This window comes from Nothobranchius furzeri, chromosome 6, assembly GCF_043380555.1.
Source record: "Nothobranchius furzeri strain GRZ-AD chromosome 6, NfurGRZ-RIMD1, whole genome shotgun sequence".
In the NCBI taxonomy this organism is placed as follows: Eukaryota; Metazoa; Chordata; class Actinopteri; order Cyprinodontiformes; family Nothobranchiidae; genus Nothobranchius; species Nothobranchius furzeri.
The window spans coordinates 33,827,136-33,840,797 of NC_091746.1; the positions used below are offsets into that span (position 1 = coordinate 33,827,136).

Sequence of the window (13,662 nt, forward strand, 5' to 3'; positions counted from 1 at the left end):
CGAAACAAATGTGCTCAAAAACTAAGCAGTTAGCAAAGGGCCAGCGTTGGAGCATTTTGTTCTTAGTTATTTAGTTCTTGGTAGACAATAAGCCTCACATCTCAGCGCTCAGCCTGGCAGAACATGACGCAGAAAAAAGAAACCGAGACCAGAAAAAGGTCAGTGTGCGTCTGACTCTTAATTTGTCAAGTAAAATAAAGAAATGATGGTATAATTATTTAGTTAAATGTAAGAAAACCGTGGCCTCCAGAATGTGCTTATAAGCACACAATCACAAGCAGAACTGTGTATTTGATGCCAGACGGTCCGCTGCGCAGCAAGTTCTGAGTCTGACGGACATTCCAGCTGTCATCCCACTCTCTCTTTACTTTTTGTTTATAAATGTAACGAGTGTGGGACTTTATTTGTGTGTCAGAATTTTATTCAAAAGAGTAGACAGAAAAAGTGTTATTATTTATTTATAGAGCTGTGGAAAATGTTTGTGTGCTGGTGGGGGTGGGGTGGGGGGGGGGGTCTTGGTTTCTGGTTAGCCGGCTACTAACCATTAAGGGGCATCAATAGCCGGTTAACACAATTTTGGTAAACGTGCATCCCTTGTACGATTATACTTTTCAAAGGTTTGAAGCTTTTTCGGTTTAAACCCCTTGTTTCATTGATATCATGTGCTGTTCTAATTTTCTGACATTCTGTATTTGGAGTTTTCCTAAGCTCTCATCCAAATTGAAGTAAATGCAGGGTTGAACTATCTTGCTTTGTATGTAATACGTCTATCTCATATAAAGTATTAGTTTCATCTTTTAGGTTGAATTACTGAAGTAAATTAGTTTTTGAGGATTTTAGCTGTTCTTTGAGTTGTATTCAAATCCTTGCAACCTTCATGGAAACATTGTTTATCAGTTTTCATGTTCATCAAAAATTGTTCACCTGTCCACAAACAGGCATTTCCAAACATTAGTTTGAGTTTTAAAGAATGATCTGCATTCTTGCTTATGATTTTCAAAGTCTATTATTCTGTATAATTCAGGTTCAGAATACTTCTGGTAACACCTCAGAAAAAAGATGTTCATGGCAACATGACAATAAGGGAGGATCTTGAGCTTCTAAAATTAACCCACCAACAATATTAATAAGCAATGAACCACAGAGATTTGGTGGGACAGCAGAGTTGTAACACTCCTCTGATGATGGAAGAAGAAGAATACGAACTCTGCTTTCCACAACTCCTCAATGCCTCCTGCAAGAAAATAAAGCACTCTTATTTTGGAACTGTGTTTCTCTCATTTATACTTTGTTTTATTTCTCTGATCACTGTACTTCTCAACTTGCTGCTCATCATCTCAATCTCTTATTTCAGGTAAAGCAAATGTAACCAAGGTGCTAAAAATACAACTTTACACTTCATTTAAATAAAACAACAATTGATTTTGAAACAATAAAATTACATTAATTTATCTTTGTCTGTTAAATTATTTTTTGTTTCTGTATTATGTCTCCAGGCAGCTCCAGACCTCCACCAACCTCATCCTCCTCTCCCTGGCTGTCTCAGATCTCTTTGTGGGCCTTCTACTTTTCATACAGATTACGCTGACAGATGGATGCTGGTATCTTGGTGACATTGTGTGTATTTTATATTTTATTTCAGCTGTAATTAATACCTCTGCTTCAGTGGGAAATATGGTGCTCATATCTATTGACCGTTATGTGGCTATATGTGATCCTCTACATTATCCCACAAAAGTCACAGTGAAACGAATTCAACTTTGTATTTCACTCTGTTGGTCTTGTTCTCTTGGTTATTCCATTGTGATTTGGAGTGATAATCTGAAACACCCAGGCAGGTTAAGTTCCTGCTCTGGAGAGTGTATTGTTATTGTTGGAATTATTGAACAATTTGTAGACCTTTTTTTAACCCTTATTATTCCCATAACTGTCATCATTCTACTCTATCTCAGAGTGTTTGTGGTGGCTGTGTCACAGGTGCAGGCCATGCGTTCTCATGTTGCAGCTTCCTCACAAAAACATTCAGGGACAGTTATTATCCAGAAATCTGAGCTGAAAGCAGCCATGATTCTGGGGGTTGTTGTGGTTGCATTTTTGATGTGCCTGTGTCCATATTATTGTGTCATACTTACAGCTCAGAGCACTAGACTAAATAATGTATCAGCTGTGTTTGTTTTATGTTTGTTCTATTTTAATTCTTGTCTCAACCCCATGATCTATGCTGTTTTCTATCCCTGGTTTAGAAAAGCTATAAAACTCATTGTTACACTTCAGGTACTGAAGTCTGGCTCAGCTGATTTCAGAATATTGTAAAGTAAAACTAAGGGATACAAAAAAGCCTTTAATTGGATGCTCATGAGTTACTCTGCCAACAACTTGTGTGTGTGTGTGTGTGTGTGTGTGTGTGTGTGTGTGTGTGTGTGTGTGTGTGTGTGTGTGTGTGTGTGTGTGTGTGTGTGTGTGTGTGTGTGTGTGTGTGTGTGACTTACACATTTTCACTACTTAGTGTGCTGTGCTGCGTTCTGGACCTTTACTGTGTCGCAGCTGGCCTTTGACAAGGGTGATAACTTAAAATAAAAATAAAAAAACTTGCAGAAGAAGAAAATATCATTTCTATAGCGCCTCTCAAGATAAAAATCACGAGGCGCTTCACAAAAACAAAAAATGTAAAAACATAAAAAGCATTTAGAAAATGTTTAAAAATATATTTAAAATGAGCAAAAATTGACAATTGTGATTAAACAAAATGTTAAGAAAGAGAGAGAGTGAATAGGAAAGAGGGAAATCAGTGGATCCTGAGGAAGGTGGAATAGGTGGGGAGAGCAGAATAAAGAGAGAGTGGAGCACCATCACATTAATTGAATAACAGATTGTCTTCAGTCAGAGGCATTGCTAGAGAACATCCTACCTGCTCACAGAAAATGTTACAGTGGATGTTTGAAGACACTTAATCCTTTTTTTTTTATTTGGAATTTATTTGAATTTGAATGGACAGCAAGTCAGATAATTCATCATTAAACTCAAATGTGGTGGCTGTGTCACAGGTTCTAGCCATGCTCTCTCATGTTGCAGCTTCCTCACAAAAGCATTCAGGGACAGGTATTGTCCAGAAATCTGAGCTGAAAGCACCCAGAACTCTTGGTGTTGTGTAATTATTTTATCCAGGATACCTTAGAGAATGTTTAATGCACAGGGGGTTAGAGCAATAATCAATAATTAATTTACTTTGCAAAGTAAATGGAGAGACACATGAAAGGAATACACACCCAGTTATGTTTCACAAGAATCTCTCAATGGACTCAGTCTGTCAAGAGGTTTTATTTTGCGGACCAGTAGCACACGAACATTCACAAACATTCCATCTAACATGTGGAATAAAAACAATGCCAGGTGCTTTCATTCAACAGAGAGTTTCCCATGGGAGTGTTACTGATAAATCAGACCCGCTTGGTCTGACCAGAACAGCTTGATCTGGAAAGCAAGGTCACTGTCCTCCCTGTGGAGGCTGGTGGAGGCTTAGCAACAGGAAACAGGATGAAACATGCGTTTAATCATTCTTAATGAAGCACCAGATGTTTTAGGAGTCAATAATATCAATTTTTACCTAACATTCCTCCCTGTAAACACTAGGTTCATCCCCTATAACTGACAGTGTAATAAAACAACAGTAACAATACCACGATTACGGTAAATATGTTTGCAATTGTAGAAATCAAACTTTAACACACAACGAAAGGATCACAAAATAATTAGTGATCCCTAAATGGTTGTAAAATATGTAACAACCTGTAATGAGGAAAAGGCTGCAACAATAGGTAGCAACCTGTAATAGAATGGGTGACTATAATAATGATTATAATAATGATAAAGTTAAAAGATAACAAGATCAACTGAGCTGATAACTAGAACATCATCCAACAACGGTTACAGAATCTGTTGGGTATTTTTTTATACGTTCCTTTTTGAGTCGTTTGCTCCTGTAAGCTCATTGTTATCTCTGTTATCTCTGGAATGTGGTGTCCTGGGAGATGAGGAGCCTGTATGTCTGTAACTTGAGAAGGCCAGCCTTCTCTGTCCTGTTTGTCAATAAAACTCCAGGGGAAACTGAGGAGTGAGAGAGAGACGTGGGGGCAGCTCCGGAGGGGGTTACCCCTGCGTTTTCTCTCCACTGTTTGGCACTCAGTGTAAAATGAAATCCTCTTTGTGTATGTGTCTTTATTTCAGGTTAAAGGGTCATGGACAATACGAATAATCAAATCTAATTCCTCTGCGTGTGTCATCCTTTAAGGTAATATGGGAATTACCTATCAGAATCTGTAGTTTACATTGTTGAAATCATAACGAAATCAGCTTCATCAACTTTACTAAGCAATGTATTCTTTTTAAAATTATTAAAGTGTAAAAGAAAAAAAATAAAAGACAATATAAAATGAGCTGAAAACTATAGCTATAGCATTTAGATAACTGTAGTTATAACATTAGCAAGCAAAGTCACAAAACCAAATACGGTAATAGATAAGGGTACAACCAGAATGGTAATCAAAATGACCAACCTAAACAAAAATGGCAAGAATTAAAATAAGAAAACAATAAGCAAAGTAATACACGCTCCGATCAGATGTGGAAGGCTCAGAGTTACTCAGCACGAGGTGCTGCAATCATTTGTAAATACAAAAATCAGCAAAAAGAAAATCATAATAAACACAAATAAGGCAAACACAACTGCTTACAGCGGTACGCCAGCTAAATCAACACATTTACAAACTTAAAATCTATCTCAAACATTTTTACTGTGATGCACAACTAAATGACCTATGGCAGTTCCTGTAAGGAGACTGAGAAGGTTTAACCAGCTATATATTACCCAGAAATCATCAGGTCGGTGTAGTAGAGGATCAGGCAACTTTAAAGCTCCATGGTGCAGACGAATCTTTCAGTGAAGCAGGAAAACTGAAGGAGGAATATCATTGTCCGCAGCTCTATCTATGGCAGAGCTGAGGCAAACCAGGCATTCTTCATTAAAGGGCGTGTACCCTACACAATGGGGGGTTGAATTTTCCTGTGCTCTTTCATTCGCTCACTGTAGGTTCTCTGGCTCAGGTTATGAAAGTTCAGTGTTTTGAATGTGTTGGTGTGTGCCTGCATGTTATTCGTGTCCTAATCTACTGGTTATATTTAAAACCAAACTTAACAGCTGTGATGACAGCTCAGATTAAACTGATTTAATGATCATTTGTTTCCAGTTGTAATTGCAATTGTGGAATAACCTATACTGAAAGGCCCTATGTGTGCAATCCATTGAAATCATCATTAAAAATGTGACTCTTTAGCGCCATGCAGTTCAGAGAAAGTATTGCAGCTACAGTGGCTCACTCATGAGCTTGATAGTATAATCAATTTCCAATCTCTCTAGCCTAACCCACACAAAGCATAACTACTCAACCAGTGACAGAGGCGGTTTTACCATTAGGCATAGGTTGGCGGCCGCCTGGGGCCCCCTTGTGTTGGGGGGCCCCCTAGCCCTGACCGCCGGCACCCCTCTGTTAATGCCACAATATTCTTATTACCAACCTGTGGCCGCAGACGGGATTGGACATGCACACTTCTCATTACCATAATTCCTGAACATTCAAGATATCATTAAAATTCCAAAAGTGCTGAAAAGATTAAAAATGGGGCTTTTCGTGCATATACAATACATTATGGTAGCCACCGGGATTCCCTGTCTTGAGCGCAACGAATCGTCTGTGAAGGTTCTCAGTCATCCAGGTCATTATAGTCTAATGAGCTTTGAAAGAAAAGCATCTGGACTTCTTTGAGTTGCTTGAAGACGTTTCACCTCTCATCCGAGATCTTCAGTTCTAAGGTCAAATGGTGGAGAGTCCCAGATTTAAACCCAGTGGGAGTTTCCCCCTGAATAGGGAACAAAAGACCCCCTGATGATCTTCTACATAAACACATGAGCCAAGGTGTGAGGGTGGGTGTGGGTCCTATAGACCCTTTTACTACCTACGTCATCAAAAGTTGCGCGCGCAGCCTGGCAACGAGAGTAAAGGCTTCCTCATTCACACTCAATACTAAAACAGCGTTTTAAACCCTTTGTTTTGAAGTTCTGCGCACATAAAAATGTCGGGTTGTTGCGTGTATGGATGCCAGAATCGCTTCTCTTCAAGCTGTGGACTGAAACTTTACAGAATTCCGAAGGGAGCACATCCATTTCAACAAAATCGGAGGCGCCTGTGGCTGCAGGCCATCAAAAGGGTTGATGAAAACTGAACTGAAAACACGATCCGAAATGCTCGAGTTTGTAGCGCCCATTTTATATCAGGTAAGGTAATTATGTACTAAGATTACACCAGAAAGCTGGTTAACGTGTGTTCTATTAAATAAAGTAAGTTGCGTTTGCTGGTTTGCTTTTAAGTAGTCTATTTATTTACAGGCGAGGTGTCATTGGACCCCTCGAGTCCTGATTTTGTTATTTAATTAAGAAATAATACATTCAATGTGCAACCACAAACCAGAACTTAGATTACACTTGTCATTCATTACATGCCTCTTAGTGTGACACTGCTCCTAACAGTTTCGGAAGCAGCTGGGAGCTGTATGCAAAACTTCTTCGGTTTGTGGAACCTGATCTTCAGTTCTCCGGGAGTCTGTTGCCATTCGTTAAAGTGAGTTTAATAATATAACATTCAAGATTTGCCGGTGATAACCCCGCAGCGTAGCTTGATAAAGCCTGAAACAACGCCATTCTCTGTTGCCAAGCTGCGCGCGCATTCTCGCTGACATCATATTGTTTACAAACAGTAAAAGGGTCTATTCAGCCAGAGTTTCGGGTGAGCTCATTGTGAAGCCTGGTCCCACCCTATCATGTGAATTCCTGAGGTCAGATGGCCCAGGATATGCGTGGCCGTTGAGGCATCTGGGAAGGGATCTCAAAACTGGATTATAGATGGCAGACAGTTGGTATCGTAAACCACCGCCTCTGTTCAAAGATGGTTGCTCACAGTGGACATAAATGGCTTCCTTTACTCCTCTTTCAAACCATCTGTCCTCTCTGTCCAAAATGTGAACGTTGGCATCCTCAAAAGATTGACCTTTGTCCTTTAAATGCAAATGAACTGCTGAGTCCTGTCCCATGGAGGTGGCTCTTCTATGTTGTGCCATGCGCTTGTGAAGTGGCTGTTTGGTTTCTCCGATGTAGAGGTCTGGGCATTCCTCGCTGCACATTGTTCAGTTTGTGTTTAGGAGTTTTGTCTTTCGGGTGAACCAGTTTCTGTCTGAGTGTGTTGCTGGGTCTGAAGTACACTGGTATGTTGTGTTTGGAGAAAACCCTCCTGAGTTTCTCTGATACACCGGCTACATAGGGGATGACAAGGTTGTTGCGTCTGTCTTTCTTATCCTCCCTCGCTGGTGTCTGGTCTTCTTTTCTGTGCATCTTTGCTGACTTTATAAACGCCCAACCGGATAGCCACGTGTTTTAAGTGATTCCTTTATATGTGTGTGTTCCTTCTTTTTCCCTTCCGGCTTAGAGGGAACATATCCTGGTTCACCGCAACGAATCACAACACTGATTCAGAGACGTGCTGAGTTTGTCATCCAAAATGCTCCAATTTATAACCTTTGAATGGCTGGTCAGATTCAAAAAATTCCAACGGGTTCCTAAAAGTACATAAAAGCAGCTTTCCAACGATCTATAGCATGAAGCAATCAGAGTTATGGAAAATATCGCTACAAGGTGAAATCCTGCTGCACCTACAGCCTGATTGAAATGGAGCGTAGCGCGGTGAAAGCGGATAACGGGACAGGGAAGCTAATTAGCATAAAACCAGCATGAAAATATGGAAATGCCTCAAAGAAAATCAACACGATCTATTAGGTGTCCCAGAAGGCTTATAGCTGAAGATAGTGACCACGAAGAAGGACAGATCTCCGGTGAACCAGGATATGAACGTTTGTACAGTCTTTATTTTTTTATTTGAACAACCCTCAACTATTTGCTAATTGTAAGATTCAGCTTCATTCCAGCATTATTTATCTTTTTACAATAGATAATTATTTTTGCTAAAACAAAGGTTTTTGGTATAGCAGTGCACGGTGTGCAAGAGAAGCACCCCATGGCAGTGTGAGGTGTGCAGGACTCTGCCTGCAGCTGGAGAGGAACTGCTCCAACGCCTACCACATCAAATAAAAACGTCTGAAAGTTTACAAAAATAAATGGTCTTAAAAATGCTAAAAAAGATACCAAGGTTCACACTTTTTTAAGAATAGATGCATTACAGTTTAAAGTTTAAATTGTTTGCCCAGTAAATTTGAAGTTCCTATTCAGTAATAAATGTAAAAAATTCAAATCTGTTTTTTGCTTTTTTCACTTTTAAGCTGATTTTTTAAAGGCTTTAATAGAAATAAATTCTAAATACAAACCATACACTAAAAGCTGAGGTTGCTCTGAAAAAAAGAGAGTGTTACACACACTTTGCGCTTTTTATTACAATTGTACAGCCATAAGATAAAAAAAACCAGGCGGCCCTGTTATAATTATGGTCATAAGAGGGTTATTAAGACGGTGATGCACAAACAGGAAGTGATTGGTAGTCATTCCACTCCAATCCAGTTGGTGGCAGTAATGCACCAAATTGTTGTTTGCCAAGTGCCATAAGACCACAAATAATAAGAAGAGAGGCGGGAGCGTTCGCAACAAACTCAAAGTGATTAAGCATGAAATGGAGTTATCCTAGTGGCTCCAATAAGAGAAAGAAGCATCATGCTTCATAAAAGCTTTTATTTTCACTTCTGAAAGTGACGTCGTTTTTCGATGTAAACATCAAAAGGAAGCAGAAAGGAAAGACAATGGAAAATGTTTCAAGGGAGGAAAACATAGATCAAAATGGAAAATAGAAAAAAATAACTAAGGCAAAAGCACAGGAGCACTGACAGGAAAAAGAAAGCACAGCAAATATTGAAAACGCTCAAAGGGAGGGAAATACAGGAAAAAGAGGAGGACTAATAAAAAGGGAAAATAACTCATGTCAGAAGAGGGGAGAGTTTCGCAAATCCAGTTAAAGCTAAGATTGTCGAAAATTTAGTGTAAGGGGCCTCGTGTCTGTGTTCGCCTTGGGCCCCCAAATAGCTAAATCCGCCCCTGACCAGTGATGTCACAGAGTGGTAATGTTGCACTTAAGTTATATTCTTACATTACATTACATTCTATTGCATGTTTTACTTGTTTTTATTCTGATGTGCATGTTTTTATTGATGGTGTGTTTTTAGTTTGTTTGGTGCAACATTGTGTGTTCATTCTGTGTAATCACCCCGATTATCTACACCTGTGACAAGAGTGTTGCCTGGACTGCCAATTAATGAACAGATGCACGCAGGACAGGTTTTATTTAAAGGGAAGAACGCGTGGACCAGACGGGGACACAGACAGCCAGGATGGCAGACAGACCCAGTTAAGAGGCAGAGACGCACCCCGGACGGTGTCTTGAGGACACATGTGCCTGAACCCCCCCACCACCACCGGAACAGAGGATCACGCTGAGTAAGGTCCTGGAGGATGGACGGCGGTCGAGTGCAGAGGAGCGTGGGTGCCCCTCTCTCCAGACATGTGCGGCGCGCGTACAGGTACCACTGAGTCCGGTCGGAGTCTTGGACCGAGGGGGGGGGTTTCACCAGCGGCACGGACAGCAGCAGCAGCGGAGAGCGAGATCCGCGGCCGGGGAAGCCAGGGCACGGAGCGCAACACGGCAGGCGGGCAGAGTAAATTCCACTACCTCCGCTCCGCTCCGGTCCGCCCCTGCCTTCCGCAGCCGCTCGCTTCCGAACTCAATTTTTACTGGTACCCGCTCTACAACGGCTCCGCTCCGGTGCGGAGACCTGAGGTGGGCAAACAAGCATGCGCGAGATTTTCGAGAACTTGCGATACAGTCCAAGCAATAAATGCGGAAATTTGATCCAAACACCCGTTGTGTGGGAGAAGCATCGAAATGAACTGTTTAATCTGCCCATCAGTTGTGTTGAGAGATCAGCAGTGTTTGGATCAACAAAGTGTGACTATTTTGATAGTAGAAACTGTATTTATGGCTTACTTTTGTGCATTTAAACTTCAGCCGCCATTGATAGTTGTTAAACCTGTGCATATGAAACAAAAAACGCATTTTGTTTATCGATTTATTGTGAAAAACGGAAGTTGTGCTTGCTCCCTTTCCTGTTGGGCGGTGGTGATTTCTGTCCATTTACTGCGGAGGTGCACCGGCGTCCGGCGAAAATAGGATCGATTCTATTTTTGCCGGACGCTGGAACAGAGGGCGGCGCACGGCGCCGCACTGCCGGAGCACGGCCGCAGTAGTGGAATTGCTCTGATTGACTACAACGGGACCGATTTTGCTCCGGCGTTCGTGTCGGAGCGGAGCGCAGCGGAGCGGAGGTAGTGGAATTTGGGGGTTACCTCCTCAGGATGTGTAATCTAGCCTTTTAGATGGAGACAAGGCCAGGGAGAAAAATCTTTACTGACTGTTTTCTGTTACCCCCAAATTCCACTACCTCCGCTCCGCTCCGACACGAACGCCGGAGCAAAATCGGTCCCGTTGTAGTCAATCAGAGCAATTCCACTACTGCGGCCGTGCTCCGGCAGTGCAGCGCCGTGCGCCGCCCTCTGTTCCGGCGCCCGGCAAAAATAGAATCGATCCTATTTTCGCCGGACGCCGGAGCACCTCCGCAGTAAATGGACAGAAATCACCACCGCCCAACAGGAAAGGGAGCAAGCACAACTTCCGTTTTTCACAATAAATCGATAAACAAAAGGCGTTTTTTGTTTCATATGCACAGGTTTAACAACTTTTAACAACTATCAATGGCGGCTGAAGTTTAAATGCACAAAAGTAAGCCATAAATACAGTTTCCACTATCAAAATAGTCACACTTTGTTGATCCAAACACTGCTGATCTCTCAACACAAATGATGGGCAGATTAAACAGTTAATTTCGATGCTTCTCCCACACAACGGGTGTTTGGATCTAACTTCCGCGTTTATTGCTCGGACTGTATCGCAAGATCTCGAAAATCCCGCGCATGCTTGTTTGCCCCCCTCAGGTCTCCGCACCGGAGCGGAGCCGTTGTAGAGCGGGTACCAGTAAAAATTGAGTTCGGAAGCGAGCGGCTGCGGAAGGCGGGGGCAGACCGGACTGGAGGTAGTGGAATTTGGGGGTTAAGCCTGATTTATGCTTCTCCGTCTGCGTCAGTGCGGAGACACGCAACGCCATTATCCGTCCTTGCGTAGGGCACGCAAGTACGTACGGAGTCGAGCCCACTTTTTTAAACATCCGTCGAACGAGACGGATTACGCAAGCTTGTGATTGGTCAGGATGCCGCTGTTGTTTACAGCGCCGCCATTGCAAGGAGAGCCAAGGATAACTAGCGGCAGACACGGAGAAGCTTGAAGAATATCTCGCGAAAAAACTCTAAAAATATGAACGTTTAATTCTCCCGTGACTGGAGGAGTGAAAGGATGCGCAGCAAGCATTTTATTTGTGGACGGAAATGACAGGAAACGTGGGTTTAGAGGTGGGGAGCGCATGAAGCGGTGGGAGAATGAGAGACAAATATGTCCCTGTTAAAAGTCTCTTATATACACAAAAAACACAATATAAACACACGATCTTGGACCGATGCATGACAGGTTACCACAGAACAGCGCTACGCCCTCTGTTGTCCTGCAGGGCAATTGCTTTGCAACACTCTCCAGGAGACGGAGAAGTAAAAGAGCAAAACGCTTCCGTCAGTCCGTGCGTGTCTGTCCCTTGCGGAGCTGACGGAGAAGCATAAACCAGGCTTTACTCTGCCCCTGCGCGTAAGGAATTGAGCAGTGCCTGGCAGGGTTTGGAGTTTGCTGTCTCCGTCTGGTCTGGTGTCGGGGACCTTTTTACTGCCGGAGTTTTTGTGTGCCACAGGGGAAGGGCCGAGGAGGAGGATTGGATCCACCGTGCGGCGAGCCTGTGGTTCCCCAAGGTTGACACGCACCGCAGGAGGGCGGGGTCGTAAAGGCTTCCCTGTCGAGCTCACGCATGGCCGGACTGGACTGCTTTGTTCCCTGAGGCCCAGCACAGACTTTATTTAGGAGTTCATTTTGGGCATCATCATCACGAGCTTCGGAATAAATTCCTTTTTTAAATTTGCTTTGGCTGTCGCACTGCTTGCCTTGTTTAAGAACCTATTTTAATCCTTTTAATATTAGTGGCACCATTCATCCAATCCACCTCGATCGTGTCACAGTTAAAAAAGCTTTTTTTTTTAAATTATGACTGGTACCTGCCAGCCCTGAAAGAAGCAAGTTAGTTCTGTTAGATCTTTAAGCTGTCACGATTCACACACGGAGGTGACGCCAGGTGTTGTGAGAAATTGTGTTCCCCTAAAATATTCTGTCACCTCATGTTGGGAGGTCGCACTTCAGGCTGTCTTCACATTTGTGATAGACTTTTATGGGAAAACGATGTAATGTAATTAAATAATGTCATGCTAGTGATGTTTTTATATCTATATGTCCTCCTAAGAACAATAAACAAGGTGCAGTAAAAACATTCCTGTTCACTCTTCACAAGCTTATTTATCATTTTTGAAAGTTATGTAAAAGAATGTAATCTCACTCTGTTTAACCACCTTTTATTCGAGGTTGTTTAGTCCTTATAATCGACAATTCATCATGTGAATGTTACGACCTCAGCCTGGTCTAGGTTCAGGGAGGCCTAACACAGGAACGTGAGAAAAGAAAAGAAACAATCTGACACCAAGTCACAATCAAAAGAAAGTCCTTTTATTAACTAAGGGTGTCCCTAAGGGAGAAAAAACCTGTTTAATGAAAATAGGAGTTTGATTTAGGCTGCAGGAACAAATGCTGAGGGCTTAAAGTAACTAAAGGAGCAAATAACAATGGGAACGGAAACTCACTGGTTCTGAAAATAAACCAGGAACAACGGAGCTTGCCCGGAGGCCTTACCAAAAGGTCCACTGGTGAACCAACTCACCCACGCAACAGTCAACTCTGTTAAGAGCAAAGAAAACCGGAGCTCAACCGGTTTTCTTATGCGGGTGGAAATTAAACCAGCCAGGGGCAACCGTCCACAAGTTCTCCAACACAAGCAATCTTTCACTCCAATCCTCTCTCCAGTCCTCTCTCTGTCAGCCTCAATCCTCTCTCTCGCTCTCCCTCGCTCTCGCAGCCTCTGAGCAGCGCTGATCTTTATCTGCTCCAGCTGGGTGATTCCTGATGGGAGTCAGCTGCATAGAGTGAAGCCAGGGAGCTGGGCGCTCTCCATTGTCCTGAAAATGGTGCAGGAATAAGGGTGCGGAGTAGAAGCTGAGTGCTGGAGAACTCAGGGTCCGTAACACCCCCATACCTAAAGTAAAGAAAAATGGTGGAAGTGAAAACAGAATAAAAACACCATTTTTCTCATAATGTGTCTCCCCCTTTTTTTTCTCTACCAGAAAGACCAAACGCCCACACAGAGACCGAGTCCCCGCCATCTGCCTAACCAAAAACTAACTAAAAATAAGCCTAGCTCTTCATGTGGATTTGGGCGGGCAGATTAAGCACGGTGCAAAAGACACAAAAAAAACATAACCAGCAAAGAGAGGTTCTCTTTCTGGAGTGCTCCCGAGAAGGTGAA

General features: G+C 42.5%; 1 protein-coding gene across 1 annotated transcript; it reads left to right on the forward strand.

The window, feature by feature from the left end:
• Window positions 1–1,083: 1,083 nt before the first annotated feature.
• Window positions 1,084–2,479, forward strand: LOC107390250 (trace amine-associated receptor 13c-like). Its single transcript, XM_015966861.3, has 2 exons — window positions 1,084–1,354; window positions 1,497–2,479. Exons 1-2 carry the CDS (start codon window positions 1,134–1,136, stop codon window positions 2,311–2,313), a joined length of 1,038 nt encoding a protein of 345 aa, XP_015822347.3. The 5' UTR covers window positions 1,084–1,133; the 3' UTR covers window positions 2,314–2,479.
• Window positions 2,480–13,662: the final 11,183 nt, after the last annotated feature.